This window comes from Perna viridis, chromosome 1 (assembly GCF_037379345.1).
Source record: "Perna viridis isolate PV_CMFRI_1.1 ecotype Kerala chromosome 1, ASM3737934v1, whole genome shotgun sequence".
NCBI lineage: Eukaryota > Metazoa > Mollusca > Bivalvia > Mytilida > Mytilidae > Perna > Perna viridis.
The window spans coordinates 30,815,272-30,837,979 of NC_142445.1; the positions used below are offsets into that span (position 1 = coordinate 30,815,272).

At 31.0% G+C, this 22,708-nt stretch overlaps 1 protein-coding gene and 1 long non-coding RNA gene across 2 annotated transcripts; both read right to left on the reverse strand.

The window, feature by feature from the left end:
• Window positions 1-6,196: 6,196 nt before the first annotated feature.
• On the reverse strand, window positions 6,197-13,498 carry LOC148628329 (uncharacterized). Its single transcript, XR_015922904.1, has 4 exons — window positions 13,410-13,498; window positions 11,876-11,971; window positions 10,252-10,324; window positions 6,197-6,273 (listed from the first exon to the last, which is right to left on the reverse strand). It is a non-coding gene; the product is annotated as an uncharacterized LOC148628329 (long non-coding RNA).
• Window positions 13,499-14,031: 533 nt separating this feature from the next.
• LOC148628330 (uncharacterized) lies at window positions 14,032-16,398 on the reverse strand. The gene is made up of 3 exons (XM_088565650.1): window positions 16,265-16,398; window positions 15,103-15,218; window positions 14,032-14,307 (listed from the first exon to the last, which is right to left on the reverse strand). The coding sequence occupies exons 1-3, from the start codon at window positions 16,314-16,316 to the stop codon at window positions 14,032-14,034; spliced, it is 444 nt and encodes a 147-aa protein (XP_088421776.1). The 5' UTR covers window positions 16,317-16,398.
• Between the last annotated feature and the right edge of the window lie 6,310 nt (window positions 16,399-22,708).

A 22,708-nucleotide genomic window follows, 5' to 3' on the forward strand; every position in this document is an offset into this window, starting at 1 on the left:
AGTAATGATTTTGCATATTCTTCCTTTCGTTATCATTACTAGTGTAAATATAAATGTAACGAAGCTTAAGTTCTATGTACTTATCTGCTTAATACAGCTACTAAACTGCATAGTGTTCTTTTACACTTTTAAGTTCAACAAATTCAGTTAAATTATTTTAAAACTATATTACTACTGAAATATACAAACTTGATGATATACAAAAATTGTATATTGAAATTATCAATTGCTCATTTTTCACAAATATTTCATTTAACAAATTGAAATAAAGTATCAATTACCGAAATGATATCATTAATTTACACTATTGAAATTACTTTGCAATAAAATCAAATAAATTTATATAAATAGAAGCTAATGAAAGGGAGGTAATAAATACAAATTTAGCACTACATGCTAAGCATTATAATACATTGCATCTCTATTTGAAGTTATGAAATAACCAATAAATGTATGATTGTCATTGACAAAGAAAATTCACATGCGAATCTTACGTGCACTTAATTATTCTAAGGAATAAATATCTTGTATATTTGCCGAACTAAGACATTACATGTGTAACTTAAGTACCTTGTATTTCAACTGAAAGCGGGAAAAGTATATGCCTTTGCACGGAGTTAAAAGCGCGTAATCCATTATACCGTTTGAAATTCTTTTGATTGTCGCTTAGGTATTTTAAATATTTCAACTAAATGATAACATATAAAAGATAACAAATAGTACTAATGCAGTAAAATAATTTAAATTATTTAAATTTAGTTAACTCTGTCATTATTCCAACAAATGAAATTCTTTCCAAATATAGCACAAAATAAACGAAATTCTTAACAAACGCTAGGGGTTCCCTCACCCGGAATATTCATCTGGATACGTCATACATGAACGTGCATAAGGTAAATGAAAACGCGTTAATAGATGTGGCTAGAGCACTTTGTATAAGCTGTAAAACGTTTTTTTCTCTTTTATAGTTGCACAGTTCTCGAGGTCTAGAAAAAAGTAGTTTTTTTTAGATGGAGTGTCAATGTAGTTTTATTTACGTTTTATATTCTTGCATATTGTGACGACAGTAACTAACATATGAATAATTACATCATAACAAAATTGCGGCTCCCACCACTTCATTAAATATTTCCTCTTTTGAAATGGGTAAATTTGAATAATGAATTCCAAACCAAAGTTATTGTTATTTTTTCTCTGTCAAAATAATAAAGTCATAACAGAAAATCAACGTCCAAATAATTTCCAAAGATCTTCTTAAATTAATGTTTATATTTAGGTGAATTTTTCTACTAATAATAACTGCCGTCAACGTACTTGTACATTTATCAATATACAATATCATAACCAAAAACAAATCGAATGTTGTTTCTACAAAAAGATAACGTGAGAAACAATCATATGATCTGAAGGTGTGCTCCAATCGTTTACAGCTTTAAATGAATATTTTATAAGTTCAGTCGTTTTATTTTTATTTTTGGTTGTACCAAAAGATTCACACAACATATTTTCGTCGATGTTTTACCTGTATTAACTGGTTACAATCATATCATTGCACCTTTCTTTTGGCGAGGCAGATGATTTAATATTACTATATGTACATTTTTAACACAATTGCGGAAATGAAATTAAATGTGCATGGTTCCTTCAATTGATCTTCTGACTGGTTCCTGCAGGTAGCAACTCCGCACTGTGGCTGCCTAAAAACACATCAAAGTCTGTGATCATTGTCAAATCAAACTGTTGTTATCAGTGGTTAACTTTCTGAAGTTATTCCCACCAATCTCTCCTATAAAATGAAAAGTGAGTAAATAGCTGTCATCTTTGATAATAAGTTACATATAGGAAAATAATATGTGGCTGGTTAATGTGGTGCAGATGTTGATGGTCATAACGTTCTTTTACAAAAATCTATGAGCAAAAAAAAAACTTACAACATAAATACAGCTTTTATACACACCAATAACTTCCAGAAAATCAACTTGTTTCAGATTATTTATCTGATCCCCACTACAAAACGTCAGATAGAGATGTATCGCAACATGTAGAAGCAACAATGTCAACATGATCTGTGTTGAAAAATGACAAATTAAGTAAAAGTAATTGTCGGCCAATAAAATAAGAGAGAAATTTTTTTCGTAATAACTGTAGTGTTTTCTATATGCTGCATATACATGTACCACTTCATATCAAATTGTAAATTTTGTGGTACATGGTTTATATCCTTCTGTTGGGTGTTTTTTATTTCCTTCCAGAAATTTTCCTGATGTTTACTTATTTCAAACCAGCAATTATATATTTTTATACCGAAGGTTTCGATGTTGACAATTGAAAGTGTGAATACGATGTTTTGGGAAGAGCATTTTGATGACGAGTCATAAAAACGCGTTTGTTTGATTTTCTAAGTTTTATACAGAAGGTTTCGATGTTGACCATTGAAAATGTGAATACGATGTTTCCGGAAAAATTTTCTGACGACGAAAAACCAGGTTTCATGTTTTGTTTATCAGCTGTTTATTCTAAATGTAGTTATTCCCTTCTATTTTATTATGAAAACACTGTTTATAAAGGAAGAAAAATCTTAAAAATATTGACCTTAAAAACGCGTTTGGGTTTTAAAATTAAGATCATTTGAGTAAGTGAAAAAGCTATTAGCTGATTCATTAGAGGTGGTGTGTGTCGGCAGTTTTCTTTTCAGTACTTTTTACCCCTAAAGAAGGCCGTTAGTCCGAAAATGTGGGCCCATATTCTTTATTTTGTAAAAACTATATTCTATTTGTTTGTTGTTCATTTCTACCCTTTAAACATGGCTATTGTTCACTTATTCATTATTCTTATTTACATTTAATTTGAGCCACTTCGCAACATAAAATATCTTTTTAATTAAGGAATAATTTAACATCCATTAAAAAGATCAGTATCATTTGATAGTATAAGTAGCGTACCGTTCAGTAGCATATTTAGTATTAGTGTTCGACGAATAACCCCTAATAGAGAAAATCATCGGATATTTAAACATTTATTTAAAAACCTAATTTCATCTATGCTCTTCAAACAGAAGGTCGCAACAAGTTCACTCCATTTTACGCTGTCCTTCGCCACATGTTGTGTTCGTACCAAGGTGAACCCAAATCCTGCAGCTCATGCAGTACGGTTCTTTATTTCGTGTGTTGCAGTTTTGTTTCGTTCAAACTTAAAACTTTTGTTATTTCTACTTCTATTTCAACCTTTGTCTTGTTTTGCCCACAAAAAATTAATAAATAAAAAAAAAACAAACAAACAAACAATCAAAACCCGTCTCCCTCAAGTATTCTATCTTCCACATTGAAGGCGAGTTTTACCTTGACTGTTATGTCTTCCGATGTTTTACCCCTAACGGCAAACTAAACAAACGCCTTGTATTACATAACAATATGTTTTATTTAGTAATCTAAATTATCTCATATAAACTTATACACTTAACTTAATGTTAAACCAATACTTCAGTATAAACCTGGTATACAGCTTGATTTAGGTAATGAATCTGTCAATTGATGATTATTTGGTCTATTTGACTTTAAATATGGATAGATTTATTTATGAATTTACACCTAGTGAAGGTCACATGAACCTTAAGATAATTAAAAAAAAACTATTTTGAAAAACCATGTAGTTATGTGATTAAGTTCTACAATACACTATGTAACATTACACATGTTTCGATACCATCAGATCTTTCTATCATTATCTATGTCTATATTTGATCCTGTTTTTTATCATCTTAATTTAATTTGTCTATTTATGATAAATGTCAAACTTTCTGGATTATTATACTTTATTAACTTCTTGACACTTTGATGAATAAAATAACATCACTCACGTGTGAATCGGTTTTTCCTGGACCTGTTTATTATCCGTGTCGGGGATATGCATCACGTTAACTAGACTATTACTGGATTATACGCACTTGCAATCTGACAAGTGTTTCTAATGGAGAAGGACATGCTTATCCTCCCGGAGCACCTGATGTCTTTCTCGGTATTTTTGTAGTCCAAAATGTTAGTGCTTTAGGTTTTTTTGTAACGTCTGTTTTTCCTCATCTTTTGTTTTTATATGAAATATTTTTATTCGGTTAGCTACATTGTGCATGCATTTCGTGTTCACGTTCACGTTTGTTTTTTATTTTGACGTATTGAAATTATCCCACTACTGACATTTCGGTATTTTTGCCGATATTTAGTTCGCCATTATCAAAAGTATTCTCTTATGCTATGTTACAATTGTGTTGACGCAAAATCGTATGTCATTCAAATATGTTTCTTTAAAATAAAATGTTTTCAATTATTTGGTCACTTCTTTTACTTTTATAAGTTTTGTGCAATAAAAGGTGAAAGTAAATCTAGCAACAATGGCAAATATATATACAGTAAAAATACAAATGCTGCATTATTGTTGCTAGTTCAAGAAATATTGCATTAGAACCGGTTTGTTAAGCTTTGTTAAGCCTCATTTGAATTTTTCAACTGTAAATTCCTGCTCTTGTCTGTCATAAGTTCTTAAACGTGTGTTAATGACTAAACAAGACAAACATATGTGTGTATCTTCTAATTTATTGCATTCGAGTTTGAATGTTTTTTCTCGATATAACTGACTGTTTTGGGATTCTATTTTTATAGTTTGAATTTATCATGTTTTTGCACAATTATCAAATTTCAAATAAATATCAATCTTCAAAAATGTGACATGAAAATGGAATACAGAAGTTTCTGAGAAACACAATAATAAAGAAAAGAAAATAAACAGTTACAGACAATTATAATAAAGTGCAACAATTTTTTAAACTCCTAAAAATTGAGCGAGTTCAGGGCAGTAATTTTTGTCGATGAAATGATGTATGAAATATAAGCTAAAATTTATATCTCCTTTCAGATTATGCGTGGAATGGTTTAATAAAATTTGCACTGAATTAGAATAAGTTGTTAAAATTACTTATACTGTAGAAGTTCAAAGGTTTGTCAAATTTATTTTAATCAACAATGTTGTTGTCTGCATTACATTACCCAAATCTATAACCATGGTTAATGTCCCCTTATGAAAGCTTATTCGTTATAAGTGGATATAAGAAAATGAAAAAAAAGTTCTATTTTAGAATAAACTCTATTTTAACTATATATACACAGTATTCATATTATACAATTTTTAAATATGAATTAAATATTAAAACCATTCTACGTTATTCTTGAACTATTCAATTTAATGGAAAGCAATCAGCAATTTAAGCAGTTTTGCAACTACTGGGCATACAAATAGTATATTTTTCTTTTCAAGGAAATAAAAAAAAAAGATATTAATTCTTTCATACCCATTAACATCAATGTTTAATATAAGTCATGAGCTACATAAAATGTTTAAACGAAAGACATCACAAGCACGGTGCTTTGTAACACAATGATTGTTCTCTTGCAAGTCAATGTATGTTTTCCCTTAATGAAAAGATAAATACTTTACGTTGGGCCATGTATGTAAACAGTTAAAGGCAATCTAAAAAAAATAAGGGACAAAAACCATTATCTATGTTTTTAACAGAAAACCGGTCTACCCTGAAACATATTCTCAACAAGACCATCATGCACAAAAGGTCTCCATTTAAACGACAATAATTTAAATAAATCACATTTACCGCTTGGTCACAAATTTAAGGTGACAACCACAATGCTTAAAACATGATGCTTTGGAATATGCAGATTTGAAGTGCATATACATGTCCGCTTGAAAGGAACAAATGTAAATTGTCAACTACGTATGCGTTAATTTACACACACAGCTATGTGTTGAGACATAGCTTTTCGTGCACCCCCCTAAAAAAAGAGTATTGAATAACAGAATATAGTTCTCACGAGCGATTCGTCTTACATCTTCGCTTAATGAGTTGCTCTCTATACATAAATGTTTTGTTTTTCTCTATCAAAAGAATAAAGCTGTTTGCTGGATTTTTGTTTTTCCTTTTGGTGTATTTGTGTTTTGAGCTTTTGCAATTGGCTGCTTTAGATGATCAAACGGAATACAACTTCCTTATTTTATAGTTCACTGAAAAATTGTTGGTTGTGTTGTTTGAGTATTCGTGTTCCATGTAATGGGAGGTGGTAACCTATTTGTTTCTCTATATTTTTGTAATAATAATATTTATGTGTGTTTGATAATCATGAAAAGTTACATTTTTGAGCTTTTCAAACGTTTATTCAATATCGTATTGTTACATGTTTACATCGTAGTTATGACCTCGTCAGCCTACCGCAACTGAAAATATACATCAAATTAATTTCATTATTTTAAGTAATAATAGCCTGGGAGAGTATTCAAGGAAACCAAATTTCTAGCGGAAATCAAAAGAATGCAATCCAGAGACAAAACCTACCCTTTCTCTTGAACCACTATGCTAGTGTTGTACGATCTTTTCACATTTACAGTCGGTTATCTTTTCTTATGGACAAGTGGCAATCGACTGATTATAGATTGTAATCGATTGTTCTTTATTCTATTTACAAATCATTTCAGTATAGCATTACTTTTAAACTTTTCCTCTTCATGTTCACATATATTTTAACATCAACATATAATAAATTTTTGCTTTTTTCTGTAAACAATCGTTTTATGTATAACAAATGTACTACTCCATTGGCCAATATTTCCACTTCTACTTCTATCTATTTTTAATCTAGCGTTGAAGTAAATGCCAAAAATACGCCCTAGATTTATCATTTACGTTTTGTTTAAGAAGAAAAAAACAGTGCCTAAAGTTTACCTGAATAGTGAATAATGATTTTGACAGAGAATAAATTACTGAATCTCAATCGATTAATCGTATCTAGAAGGCAAACCACATGATTTGAGAGATTTGAGACTTGTTGATCATCAAAACACCACAGTACCCTCCGTAACACCCTCTTGTCAAAATATCTGCATAGACAGCCGTGAATAATTGACATTTGACAAATGAAATGTTTGACCAGCTGTCAATTGAGTAAAATACCCTTTAGTCATAATCACCTGTGTTGAATAAAATATATGTAAATCATTCTGTTTATGCATAGGAAATATATACATATGTACAAGTTAACTTTTATTTTCAAATTGTTCCATGGAAAAAATGACAATTTCATTTAAATAGTACCACTAAAGGAAGATGGAAAGAAACTAAGATATATATTAGATATAATAAATCTAATAGTTAATGAGTCTAGGTTAAATTAAAATGCAAATTTCATTTCTAATTAATAGTAGAGCAATGACGATAATCAGACGACTTCATTCAAGATTATATTTTATAGAAAAGTTAATTGCTCTTCTATTTCTTTATTTTTGTTTTACAATTTTCTGTTTCTGTGATTATTTTTTTTCAATGTATTGAATTATGCCGTATGCTCTTTATTTTTTTATTTGTGAATCGTTGGGATGGTATTGTTTTCCTATTAACTTTGTGGGAACTCAATATCCATCCACATAGCTGCATCATAACAGTTATCAACTTTAGAAATCTGGTTGTGTCCAAGATGATAGATCCTCCATTGCTTGACTAACATCCTTCAAACTTAAATGAATGGCCAGCAGCAATTGATCTCAGATTTTATGTTTCTAAAAATCGGTATATAAGGTCAATTTTATCGAAGGGGGAATTATCAAGAATAATCAAGGTAACCAAAATTTTTGGCGGAAATCAATATAATGCAATTCACGGAAAACGGACACACTCATCAAAGAATATGAAATAACCAAAAAGATACGAAAAAATAAACAAACGTAATTGAGCACCTCGAACTCCACAATAAACGGAGTACTGATCAGGCGCATTGGTAGGGGTAGCGTCATTTGCTTTTCAAGAAAAACGCATCGAGTTGTTACAAGTATTAACAATTAGGCTTGTGACGTGGAAAGGGTTCCTATTTGTGTGGATAGATTTTTTTTCAAATTTTTGTAAATGATTAGTAGCAAAATAAACCTTAACTGTAATTAATTATCACAGAAATTAGTGTGTGAGAGTGTGTGGGGGTAGTCTTGAATGGGAGTGATTTCATTTTTTTAGCGTAAAAGTAGGTTACATGAGCATTTCATCGTTTCTTCGTTATATAGTATTTCCATGTTCATGAAAGCAGTCCCACTGAAAGTTCTAACAAGGAGAAACATGGAATAAAAGCCTTACATATATTGTAGTAGTCACATCTTAGTAAGAGTTGTTATTGTTTAAAGACAAATATGAATTCAAAACATCCTATAGTTTGAATTTATCATGTTTTTGCACAATTATCAAATTTCAAATAAATATCAATCTTCAAAAATGTGACATGAAAATGGAATACAGAAGTTTCTGAGAAACACAATAATAAAGAAAAGAAAATAAACAGTTACAGACAATTATAATAAAGTGCAACAATTTTTTAAACTCCTAAAAAATGAGCGAGTTCAGGGCAGTAATTTTTGTCGATGAAATGATGCGTGAAATATAAGCTTAAATTTATATTTTCTTTCAGATTATTCGCGGAATGGTTTAATAAAATTTGCACTGAATTAGAATAAGTTGTTAAAATTACTTATACTGTAGAAGTTCAAAGGTTTGTCAAATTTATTTTAATCAACAATGTTGTTGTCTGCATTACATTACCCAAATCTATAACCATGGTTAATGTCCCCTTATGAAAGCTTATTCGTTATAAGTGGATATAAGAAAATGAAAAAAAGTTCTATTTTAGAATAAACTCTATTTTAACTATATATACACAGTATTCATATTATACAATTTTTAAATATGAATTAAATATCAAAACCATTCTACGTTATTCTTGAAGTATTCAATTTAATGGAAAGCAATCAGCAATTTAAGCAGTTTTGCAACAACTGGGCATACAAACAGTATATTTTTCTTTTCAAGGAAATTAAAAAAATGATATTAATTCTAATGATTTCATTTATTTTAGCGTAAAAGTAGGGTGAAGTACATTGAGGTATACGAATTGAAAATTTCTGAGGAATGAAAGTATGTGAGCGTGGTGTAATGTCAGCGTGTTAACTAACGTTACCTAGATTTCTGATTCAACAATTTTGCATGAGCCGTTCTAAGACCCTATTCTCAGTGAGAATTTGTTCAAAGTTAAGCATATTTCTGAATGTTTTGAACTTCAAATTCTCATTCTGCTTCCCAAAATATCATGTTAAGTTTTAACGTAAAATTTCAATTTCTTCTTTACCTTCGAAAAATTGTGGTGTGCAAATCAAATCTACCAATTACTCTTATTTCAAAGGCTGTATAATAAATTTGTAAAAGGGTAGTGTGCTATTCTTTTTTTCTGTATACATGTATATTTATCATTTAAGCAAACAATTATTATTTTAAAACAATATATGTATCTTAAAATGTTCTAGCATCCCCGTGTAAACATTCAAAAAGTTGTAGGGTAATTCAAGTTTCATTACCTAACCCCAATACCTAATAACCTCAAATGGCTGTCAATATTTTGTCCTAACTACATGTAAAGAGAAGGTGAAAGTAGGTATAAATATAATTTAAAGCAGCCCCAATATAAATGGCTTCCATTTTGATTCATTTTGAGTAATTTAATTGTTACAATTTTATATTGTTTTTAGATTTAGAATCCATAACAAAGAGTAGCCTTTATTTTATTTCTGTAAATTAAATATTTTTGATTGATTTTATAGATAAATATGGACTCATAAAGATTTATATTTAATGGCAGTCTGAAACATTTATATGCACTTCAATGACCTCAAATACTGATTTAAAAATGACTCATAAAGTTTGTGTTTAAGAAGATGACTATTTAGTATTATGGCATTCAATAATGAAATACGAACCTTTCGGTATTTTCCTTTAGTGAATCCTTAATATTACCTTCCTAAACAGCCTTAACCTGATATCTTACCTCGTGATAAAGGCCTCAGGTCTATATCAGAAACTTATGCTGATAAATAGGACAATATTTTTAACGTGTTTTTATCTATCAATATGACACTTTGGCAGAATTCATTTACAAAAGGATGCCCCATTTTCTTCATTCGATTTTTTCCCTATTTTTGAATATGTATCCCGTTGATGATGCATCCATGCTGCCATAGATATGCGGTATATCATATTCTCACTGTGTACTGATATCAATGTCAAACTAATTCTAAGAGACTGCCAGAAGAAAGACAAACTTGCGTAAGGAGAGGTAAGCTTTGTTGTAATCGATTGAATTTTTAGACTGATTATGTATAAAATTTTACCTAATAGTATATTGACCAGTTTAGAAACCTCCAAGCAAACTTCTTCGCCGACGTCCGTTTGCATTTCCTCTTCCTAATATCAAATTAACATTACATAAAATGAAAGCGTCAATATGAATACAGAATTATATTTTTGTTGGTATGTCAAATTTACTACAGCTAGTTTTAGTAGCTTTTCCAATTTGTTCAAAGTGTTATATAAATACACTCACTAATACAACGAAATCCTTTTCCTATATATCCTCGATTGCACTGACATCTGCCTTTTACACAAAGAGCATTGCTATGACAACTTCTCCTACAATTTTTTTTCTGAAATTTTTAAACAACCTACTTATTATCCTTAAAGGAACAAAAAAATCCTTTAGCTGTGCAAGATGTCCTTACTTCACCCACACATGCACGTTCCCGTAAATAAATAGCACAATTCATAAAGAGTTAGTGAATGACAAAACCTTACTATTTGTTACGTAAATAAACCAAGTCCGTTTAACTCTCCAGTATTTGGTCATGTCTAAACATGTTAAAGACACATTTACAATTTCCTTTAAAAGTTACTTTGATTTCAGATAAACATTTCTTAATCATAAAATATACAGTTCTTGTTAAAAATAATTTCAAATCATCTTCCAAGTATAGAGAAAAAGATGTTTTCAAAATGTAGAAGTTTTGATCGACAAAATATTTGTCCAATGTAGTGAACGCGTTTTTCAGGAAAAAACAAAAAACAAAAACAAAAACAGTCGCCATTCCAATGGTAACAAATTGTGCTCTTCTACTTGCTGACCTATTCCTTCACTCTTACAAGGCTGACTATATAGCTGATCTGATCCGAAAGAAAGAACATCGTTTGGCTACATCTTTTGATCTCAGTTTCAGCTATATGGATGACGAATTATCGTTTAACAATCCTAATTTCAGGGATTTGATACATCGCATCTACCCCAAAGAACTTGAGATAAAGGATACAACAGACACTGTGAGGTCAGCCTCATATCTTGGCCTACACTTAGAGAAACTATTGAGCAAAGTTTATGACAAACGTGATGAATTGTCAACTTTCCTTTCATCTGTGGCAACATCCCTTCAGCACATGCGTATGGAGTTTTCATATCACAATTCAAACGTTATACCAGAGCTTGCCGTAACTGCACAGACTTTCTGTATCGCGCTAGACTTATTACTAGAGTCTCCTGGAACAGGGTTTTATGGTTGTCATTATGAACTCGTGGATCGTTACGGTGTATCCATCTGCAACATGAAAATATTGCATTACTAGCAAAACAGATAGCTGAGTTTCCAGAGATGGCTCCATCCGAAATCGAACAGGAAAAGCACTTTATAGCAAAAACATTAAATCACTGTCAATTTTTGAAGGATAGTTTAGAACTAAGACGAAGACGAAGTGCTACATTTGTCAATCAGTAATTGTTTTAAGGAAACAAATAAACAACTTATTTTATCGTCACAATGTAAGCTATGCTTTTACGCTATTTTTTAACAGTAGATGACAGATGTTGAACCTAATTATCAGGTAACTCATATTTGTCAACGTTTAAATGTATTTACATTTGCCAAGCATTAGCAAAGTGTTAAGATATATTTCAAGCTTGTGTTCACTTACTACAGTACTGGCCATTTCCACTGTATCCTCTATTACATTTACAAATACCTCTTATACAATAAGCTTTACTATGGCATCTTTTGGTACATGTTTTAACTAAAATAAAAACAAAAACATGAGCAAAGAAATACTCTATTTGAGCTGGGCTAAAAAAAATATTAATACAGTTCATTGAAACTTATATATTTCTCACCTTTTTTTCAGCTTTTTTCGTTTTTTAAAGACTATTTTCTTTAGCAGCGAACTGATGATCACTCGTTGACTTCATCTTGTCTGGTTATACTTTGTGTAAAAAAGGTTAATAATTATAATTTTATAATCAAACTAATAGAAAAAAAACCAAACAAATTAAAACTACTTATAATTATGCTACACACTAAACATATCACGGAATTTCTGTAAACAAACAGTACCGAGGTTTTAAAGTTTAATTTTGTTTCCATTTTTATTGTCATCATCTTATTTTTGTCTAGTTTTCGGCTGTTGGACAGGTAGGAATCAGACAGATATTATACTTAAATTACACTAAATCACTCTTAGGTTATATGATTCTGCACATAAGAGATGACATTAATTACATATGACAGAGATATAGTCACGTATTGTGCATCATACAATAATCACAAATTTCTATTGAATAAGCATTATTTGTTATTTTGTTATGTTATACGCGCTAGACTTCTTACAGTTATGCATCTTGAACTGGGTTATGTTGGCATAAGATTGAAGTCATCACTACAGAAGTTTTATGGTCGCCAAAGAACAAAAAAATCCTTTGGCTGTGCAAGATGTCATTACTTCACCCACAAATGAGATAGAACACATGCACTTTCTCGTAAATAAATAGCACAATTCATGAAGAGTTAGTGAATGACAAAACCTTACAAATTTGTTATGTAAATAAACCAAGTCCGTTTAACTCTCCAGTATTTGGTCATGTCTAAACATGTTAAAGACACATTTACAATTTCCTTTGAATAAGCATTATTTGTTATTTTGTTATGTTATACGCGCTAGACTTCTTACAGTTATGCATCTTGAACTGGGTTATGTTGGCCCAAGATTGACGTCATCACTACAGAAGTTTTATGGTCGCCATCATGAACTCGTCTGTCATTACGGTGTATCAATCTGCACTATTGAAACTGATTTGTTCAACGTGTAATAGTTTTCCGTTCCTCTTGTGTCTACCCCAGACTTGACTTTTTATGACCAACTCGGCGGATGTTCCTAGAACAGCAAAAGACGCTTACCTAACTAGTGCACCTAGTCGATGCTCCCAGTTTTAACTGGAGTCTGAGTTGTTCATCTGCTTTTGTTACTTTGTATGTATTATTTTAGTTACTTAATGTTTTTTGTTGTGTATATCTGTTTTCATCGTTCTTTGTCCCTGAATTACATTATTTTAATTTCTGTCATCACCTTGGTTCCCGTGATTCCTCTTTACTCACTTTCATTTTTTTGTATTTTCTTTTTTATATAGATGCATTGTATGTCATGGATCGTCAAAAACTATATTTAGGGTTTTACTTACAACATAATTTTCCCTTTCTGGAGTACCCTGGTTTACATATACAAACTCCCAAATGTTGGGGACAGTAGTCATTCCAGATACACTTGGATATGCATCTGTCTTTAAGAGTAAGATTTTTTTAAATTAAGTGATTCATCGCTCGTGGCATTTATTTAGAATTCTTACACAATACATTACGTGTTATAAACAAGGCAGTTTTCTTCTATGGTTCAATTTGTGAGTGACATGCAGCAAACGTTAGCTTATATCTTTTAATCATTTTGGTAGTTATTATGTGTGTACTGCCAAAGCAAATAATACGAGAAGTTTTTCGTTTTATTTCACTTCGATCAGTTTTGGTCAAATTATGCACCATGGTCCAAAAATCTCTATTTAACGGTATATTTTTCTCAAAACATGGAGAGAATAGACACTTAATGCTAATAATTGGAACGGATAATAGAGATACATGTAATTGTAAAACCAAACAACACCAAAACACCAAAACAAAAGACAAAGCAAAAACACATCCAAAACTTACAATGTGCAATTGTAGTTTTAAGAATCTAACCTTAACAAAAGTTTCGGAGACTTATTTACTTTGTAAAGTCCGATATAACATTGTACTGTTCTCTTTTTTTAATTATATCTCCATTAACTTACATTCAATATTTTCTATTTTGATGGCCTTCGTCTGCCAATCTTCCACTTCTCTACCCGGAAGTTTAAACTGACATATGAAAGTATCTTTATCTTTATTTTCGAGTTTTTTTAAAGATAGTTCGTACTTTATTCCCATATTATTTTCCGTTCTGTTAATCTCATATTTATCGTCATCAACATTTACAATTTCGTTGGTCGTTAACAGTAACATTGTGTGTTGATTGTCTTTGATACTGCGCGCTTTTAACCATTGCACCTGTTATGTATAAAAAAAATCATCAAAACACAACTCAGTTTGAACATTAGTCTTACAGCGAGTACAACATTCAACTTCATTTTATTTACAGGAATGTCCTATCAGATATAGATTTAAAGCTTTTAAATGGTATAAACTTCACATTTACGCCTTGTATCATCTCCATTCCCTTTCCCCATTTTTATAATCCAATTGATTTAAATATTTTAAAAATCTAAAACATATAAACTGTTATTTTGTATTTAATTTAATACACATTTCATATAGATTATTATTCTAAGACTTATATATTCTGCATATTCACAATTCCCATTCTATACACGAATCCTTATTCCCCATACTTTTTCCCCAATGTACATTGTACCATAGAATGGGAAGTTTACCACATATCAAGACCGTAAATATATTTGAACATAACGCCATTTACCATCTTGGTCATTTCATCGAGTAATTTTCATTTACTGAAGGGGTGAACAATTAAATTATTTGAAGTTAAATGTCGTACTCATTGTAGATACTAATAATCGAACACCTCAATACATGATTATAGCAGGTTTTTTTAAATTAGGACTATGTGCAAAATAACAATTGATCATGATTTTTTAAATCCCTTGTTTGTTTTCTTGTCGTTTATAACTCACATGTTTTAATTCATGAATGAATAAATTTTAATGAATACAAAACGCGTAATAAAAGAACAAAAGGGTAAGGAGTGAAGCTTTTTTCTTGCACAAACGTTGTTTTACTCTCTCTATTTGAACGTTGCTTTAGAACTCTTCTTAAAAAGAACATTACCAGAACGCCTGGAACCAAAGCTTGAAATGTGCATTGTAACTTTACTGTCTCGCCATAACATACAACATGGGGATCAGGAGACCAACTAATAATACTGGTCGGCATAGCAGATATACCTTTAAAAACATTCAAACATTTAAGATATACTTTTTTGTTAAAATAAAAAGTTATAAATAGGAAGATCTCAATCCAAATGCAAAACTGTATACAAGAAGTATTCAATTCTAAAATGAACAAAATAGGAAGCCAAACCTTTCACAGGGAGGTTCTACGATGTGCAACACAATAATGAAGCCTCGGTGTTTTAGGTATTACAATTACAAGTATTTGCATAATATTTCGAGAAATGCTTAAATTAGTTGGAAAGAGCAATCAAAGGATACAAGATCCTAGTGACATTTCAAAAATATATTTCAAGGATAAAAACCTGGCAGAAAAAACAGACACACACATCAAAGATATTATAACACAACTAGCAAGTACAAGGAAACAGAAGTACATGAACACCTTACAAAACCCCTGTTAATGAACCAGGTGTTCCGACTGTACTAAACGTAAATTAAAAGAACGTGTGGTTTCCAAAATTTTTAGAATAAAAAAATTAGATCAATACCATTTATCTTTACCATTTATTTTTAAAGTGAAATATATGTAGCATTGGATTAAAAATCTTTTAATCAACGGCTACCTTACCATATGAAATACGTTGACATTTAATATTATGTAGATGTCGCCGATATAGGGAAATAGGGCAAATTTACATGTAGTCATAACGAATTACATTAAAAAAACAAAACAAAAGAAAGAAGTTGTGGAAAAGGGTTGACTTCGATTGTTATAATGGAATATAGAAAAACAAAGTATTCTCATTTCCAGAACAGCTTTTTCTTAAGACCTGTACTTTTATGATTCTTGTTGCAAATTGAAGAGTTATCCCCACTTCGTTTCAACCGTTCTCTCATTTGACCATGGCGACGTATAAAAACATATCATGGTTATTGTTTTAGTTCCTATCTCAATCCTTAATTGCAATACATTTTTTAATCATGAAGCGCCCTCTTTAATTAAAAAAATAGCTTTACTTAAATATTATCAAATGAAATAGATATTGTTAACTATAAGGATTACTATGTGGAAGAAGCAATAATTGAAAAAGGCTTACCAGTGAAAACTGTTGCTAAGACCACCAATGCTACAATGTTCAAGCTTGTCATTGTCTTCCCGGCTCCAAAAATCTTTTAATTAGACAAAATGAAAATGTAGGCGTTATTGTGCATAACATGCACTCTATTTACTTATCGATGAAAAATCTTTATCGGAAACGATCATACTCACATTCCTACATTGATAAAATATACAGGTGAAATTCAAAAACAATTTTCAATATCACTGATTTCCAAAACATCAAGGATCGTCAATCAAAAACATTCATTCAGAAAAAAAAATCCAAATTCCAAAGTTTTCAGTTAAAATATCCTTATTTTAGTATGAGTGACCAAGTGAAAGTAAAAGCTATTTGAAAATAAATAAAACCGAAAACCATGTGTTTGTCGTTTATTTTAATCATGTAATGACATATTTTAAATAAAAAAGCTCAATAATTTTTTTTTGAAACTTTAATGTTATGATCATTTTTTTTAAAACGGTTTCAGAGTTCGTATGATGTAAGTAATGTGATTGCCAAAAGATTTAGAACATTTCGATGAAAATCAGATTTTTTAAGAATTTTTCATTATCCTTAAGAAATAAAAGAGTTCGTAAGACTGAAAAGACGATAATATAGGAACGTCTATGCACCACAATTTTCACCATTGTTAACTTAGATGATCCCTTATATAGTGTGTCAATGATTCTGTACCGTTTGAGATCATTAATTCATGGTCAAGTTTAACCCTAGAATACTGTGAAATCATGCGATAAGGTTTCCTGCATTTTTGTTTCAAAAATTAGGTGGCCAGGGGGATGAGTGGGCGTATATTACGTTGTCGACGAGTAAACGACGCAACAAAGGTTGTGATGAGTCTTATCTGCTAATAGTACTGCATTGGAATCTGTGTGAAATCAAGTAGTCCGGCAATTACATCATATTGGACACACTTTTAAATTATCGAGCATCATTGTGATATCATAGAAATCCAAAATGAGTTTGACAATTTTCTCGTTTCATTAGCAATAATTTGAGTGTATATTGTATAGAACTACCTGTGTCTTGCAAAATTACATCCTTGTGGTTCTGTTTGCGGTCAATATATGTTTGGCAAAGACCCTAGTGCCATGGCGGCCGAGTACGCGCAAAGCTCTTGGCTGGTATGTTTCAACCGCAGAAGCCAAGTTGCTCACAATTCCAGGCGGGTTCAAAGTAAAGAGAATCGTCACTAATCTTCAGTTTATTACGATTGATCGAACAAGCCGTTTCCTTCTATTTCTTTTGAGACAACAACGAATACTTAAGAATAATCCTGAGATGTTAACGTTTATCAGGCTACTTCATATCATTTACTTCTTCAACATTTTATATTTAGTAAAAAACAATTTTCATGGCCATTGCTGCAAAAATTGTATGGGTTATTGTCCGAAAACAGAGAATGTGTCCATCTTTGAATGAACCGAGTCCTTGAAATCGATAATTCTTTCAGGGGAACTCATATTAATCAATCAATTGAACGCATAGAAATAAGGGTTATCGTTACGTGTTATTCTGTATATAAGTATGAGTGAGGACGGACATCGATATATATGTTACCATAACACATGTACGTCCGGCTAGAATCTAGAAAACGTTCTGTAGTTTTAATTTTTAAAATAGTTTGGATATTCAGGGAAAGAATCAGGATTTCAGATTTAAGTTGTACATAGAAGTGAAAACCGAGAGAAATGAGGCAAGACTATCTCTTTTGATTTCGATAAGTATAAAACTTTCACATATGTGATTGTATTGTCATTACTGAAAGGTCAAATCTTTGATTTTAAGAGCAAGCTAGGAAATCAAAATTGACGCGAGAATTCGAAAGAACGCAATCCAGGACAAAAACCAGACAGGGAAATGCTTTCAAGTTATGAACAGGTTATTTCGTATAACCTGTTATAAAATTAGGAACATTTATTAGTAATTTGATTACTAATAGATTTAAATCAATATACAAAATAACCTAAATGTCAGAAAGAAAACCGATCAATCTAAACGTTTCTTACAAATCAAATTAAGTTGTTTATCGCTATTTTGTTTAAAATCCCTTTGATCTTGCTATACGATCATTTTCAATCTCACGCCAGTCCTATGTCCTCGCGTGACATACAAGCAACAGCGTAGGAATATTTGACGACCCAAAATAACCGTCTCTTTGTTTACTGCGAATGCAATAATGGCTAACTTGTGGCAATGTTGTCTAGTCTACAATGGAAAACGATTAAATACAGCAACTTACCCGATTAGAATGAATATACCCAAAAATTATTCGACGAATTTTAAACGCAACCTTCATAGCTAACCGATTTTTTTTCAAATGATGTGTATCACAGCTGCACAATATACGTGAAGTCATGTAGCACGTCGCCGAAATATAGTCTCCAAAGGAAATTTTGCAGCGCTTATAAAACTTAGACCACTCGACCAGCTAGGCTTTATAAAAATATGAACCGGTCAGCGAAAGCTATATTTTTATATTGCCTAGCTGGCCGAGTGGTCTAGTGCGCTGGACTTTGATGTGCCTTAGATGTCACAGCGGTACGAGTTCGAGTCCCGCGAAGGGAACGACCAAAAATTTGCATCGCAAATTTGACAGTTCTAACATCGTTGAGAATTTTTCAGACCTTTATATATATATATTGCATTTTTTTGCAGGCCTTGGCCGCAGCTATTCCTGGAAATAAAGATTTATAGTTGTGTGACACTTTTTTTGATATACGAAGCATCATATTACAAAGCCAAAATTAGGCAATGCTTCAGTACTGTTGAGTACTGGCTAAGCTTTGTGATTTTCCCCTACTTTCTTGTCTGAAAATGGCAGCCTTGTTAGATTGTTAAAGTTGACATCGTACAATTTCAGATGTTTTGCAAGATTTAGTTTCATTCTCATGTGATGTTTTTAAGATCCTTCTCGTAGAAGAAAATAATAATAATAATTAGAAAAATAATAACAATAATGATAATAATACTAAGAAGAAGAAGAAGACAACTTTGCTTTGTTCGTACAAGTTGTAGTTTTGCTTTTAGATTCAATCATGTTTAAGTTTGATCTACCAACATTTTGTTAAAATTAAATGCATGCTGAAGGTAAAACAGGTCCAATCTGGAATTAAAAGTAAAACATATCATCGTGGTGTTGTCAACAATAACTTTAATAAATGAACAAATATGTGTTAAAAAACAACAAAAGTCATTATGATTACAAAACCAGTAATATCAGCTAGATTACACATATTTTGTATTCATTCTAAAGTTCATAAATATGTTTTACTCTTATTAAAACGCCATCTTTGTTTTATTTAATACATAACAACCGGAAAAGTACTTATTTAGAAATTCTTACCTTTTGTTCTATAAATGTTGTGATATGTGTAGAAACAAATTTGATGGTGTTGGTCTACACAAGTCAAGTGATGTTTCTATATAACAGTACTGGATTTAAATAAAGTGTAACAGTTTGTTTCTTCGATATAAAATGTGAATCAATTCCAAGATCGATGTTATTGCAAGGTGACTGGTAATGACAAGCATTGTCCGTTTCGGTTCATTCTTCAAACGATGCTAAAGGTATATAAAACTTGATTTAATTTAACGTTTGATAAATCAAATCCATCAAGATACAAATAAATTGCCTTCTTATTGTAAGGACGATGGATCACAGGGCAAAGGAATATATACTCAAGTATATTTACTAACATTCCTTCGTATGAGTTTGGATCAAAATGTTAGGCTTCTAGGCTTGCTCTGTTGGTACTTACACGGGTTATTAGAACGTTCTTGCGTATAAAATGATTGAAAACTGTTACTTTTTTGCCAGAAATGTGTGGTTCATACCTCACAGAATACAAACTCTACATGTGCATGCTCCGAAAATTTAGGACATGTATGACAAGAGTTTATTCCAAGTATTAGCTCAATCTACGCAATAATGAATAGAATATAATAAAACTCATATACTGCGTAATATATAAGATTTTACAGTTCGAATATAAATATGTATAGAAATTGGATCTTCTCACGATAAAGACGGACCTATATATATATATATATATATATATATATATATATATATATATATATATATATATTAGATATGATATGTAAATATTGTATTATCGCTCACAGTTTACGCAGCTTTATTATTATTTGAAAATCGATGTAATGTTATGTTCAATAGTTAAATTCTATTCTTGTATATTATAATGTTTTGATGGCTAGACAGGACAAAGAAAATTTGCATTTACTTGTTCATAAAATTTGAAATTCATTATTTTCTCAATATTTTTGATTTTTTTGGTCAGCAATTGCATCTGTTCTTCTTTTATTAACAGTTTAGGTTACAGACCACCAATTCAACCAATGAGCATTTGGAACGTACGCAAAAATAGTCCTACGCAGAAATTACCCCTGTTCCTCATAGTGCTGTGAAAAAAGTTCTCATCTTATTTAAAAAAATTGAAACAGTTTCTGAAAGGAAAAACATTTCTGTACATTTTATAGGTGCATTTTGCTTCTTGTGATGTGAAGCCTAATCTCCATAATGATTTTTAAATATACCCCTATCTTGTGAAAACACTTGGATTTCCCATGCTATTTATAGACCCTTCACTTCCGGTGACCAGTACTGCACTGCAAGTCTGCTAACCCCACATGCCATTCTGAGGATTGTGAGCTGACATATGTAGAATCATGCTGATATATAGTCATCTGCAGGTTAAAGTTAAGGTAAAGTCCAGAGAAGCCATTGAATATTGTGAAATTAGCATAGAAGCCTATGGGAAGTGGAATTAGTGGTTTTTAGCCTTAAGAATGAACTGTTATATTACGTTTTGTGCCAGTTATGTTATTTTGATGCGTGTCAGACCATTCAACATGATATTTTAATCGTTATTTCTTTGGTCTTTTGTTACCATGTTCAAAAAGTAGTTATACTGAAATGAAGGATGTTTGCTGTTCTGTTTAAGAAATACCGGGATTTTAAAGGATGTGAAATCTTTTAAGATCTTTGATGTTAGAAAAAATAAGAAGAAACAGATGGGTCAGCGTGCTCGTTTTTGGGATCTAAGTATTATTTTTTTTTAAACGACTAAATGACTAAACATGAGCAGCAGATATCCTTACAGTGCAAACAAAAGAGGAGAAAGTTATACCATTGTGTAATAAAAAAATCGTTTGTACATATATTATATTAGTCATTTTATGAGTGTTTTATGAGTCGGTTTTTGTTCATTGAATGACTTGAAAAAAGAAAGAAAGAGGGAAACAGTTAAAGACACCGATTATAAGTGCAATACTTTAAGAAATAAAGATATAAAGAGAAAAAAATATGTGAACAATAAATTTGAATTAATTTTATAGCCTATTAATTTTATAATGCTTGAAAAAATATCAGTATGCACGTTGCGCCAAGTCTGAATATCCGCAAGATGTGCTCGTTATCAAAATACCTAAAATATTATAAAACAAACTGCTTGGTCATTGAAAAATATGCAAATTTAAGAGGTTGTTTTGGTAAGATAAAGAGTATATTTTTTCCATTTTACTCCAAACCCTTAGTATTACCGCAACTTTCTTGGTATCATCGAAAGACCAAGCCTCTTTGAAATCTATCAGTTACCCACACACTGACAGGCAATTATTAAAAATCTGATCGATACCCTTGACACCACCTACAAGCCCCGGACACAAGAGTATCTCTTGATTAGTTTGACCATAAACAAAGATACAACAATCCCACGATAAAATGTATTATAAATATACTTTCTGTAAAAAATATAAAATGCAAAATAGTTTCAAATCTAAATCGTAGCTATTCCTTGCCAGTTCAAGAAAACATCATAACATCAAGAAATAATCATCAAAGTGTTTGTAAAATTTGCCTTTTTAAGATATTGACAGGTAACATTTAATTGAAATGTACTATAGAAAGATGGCGGGATAAAATTTCCTAATTTTTTTTCTTATGTAAGCAGTCAAGAAATATCCACATCATAGATTCTTCAGGATAATTCAAATAGCTTTTCAGTTGTTTTATAGATGTATTGAATATATTTGAGGCAAAAAAGACCAAATTGAGGATTATGATATGCTACTTATTGCCTGATTCGTATACAGAATGACACTAAAATGCTGTAGAACTTTGACAAAAACTAGGGAAGGTTTTTTTTAAGCTCGATCATACATTATCGTTTATCTGGATATGTGTGACCATGCACCTTCCTTTAAGGTATTTAAAACAATTAAGTCACAATTGACGGACGTCATTGCGCGGACAGTACCAAGCATAACAAATGCATGTTTACAGCAACAGACAAAGTTTTCACTAATTCAAGGTGAAATTAATTTTCATTAAGAAATCTGCAATGTAAATGCCGATACAGATACAAGTTTCATAGAAATGCATCCTGCTTCAAACCTTGT

Coding starts and splice junctions, on each gene's coding strand:
- LOC148628330 (XM_088565650.1), bottom strand. CDS start 16,316: ATGACAAGCTTGAACATTGTAGCATTGGTGGTCTTAGCAACAGTTTTC. Junction 15,219..16,264: donor CTTAGCAACAGTTTTCACTG/GTAAGCCTTTTT, acceptor ATGTTTTTAAAG/GTATATCTGCTATGCCGACC. Junction 14,308..15,102: donor CTTTGGTTCCAGGCGTTCTG/GTAATGTTCTTT, acceptor TATACATAACAG/GTGCAATGGTTAAAAGCGCG.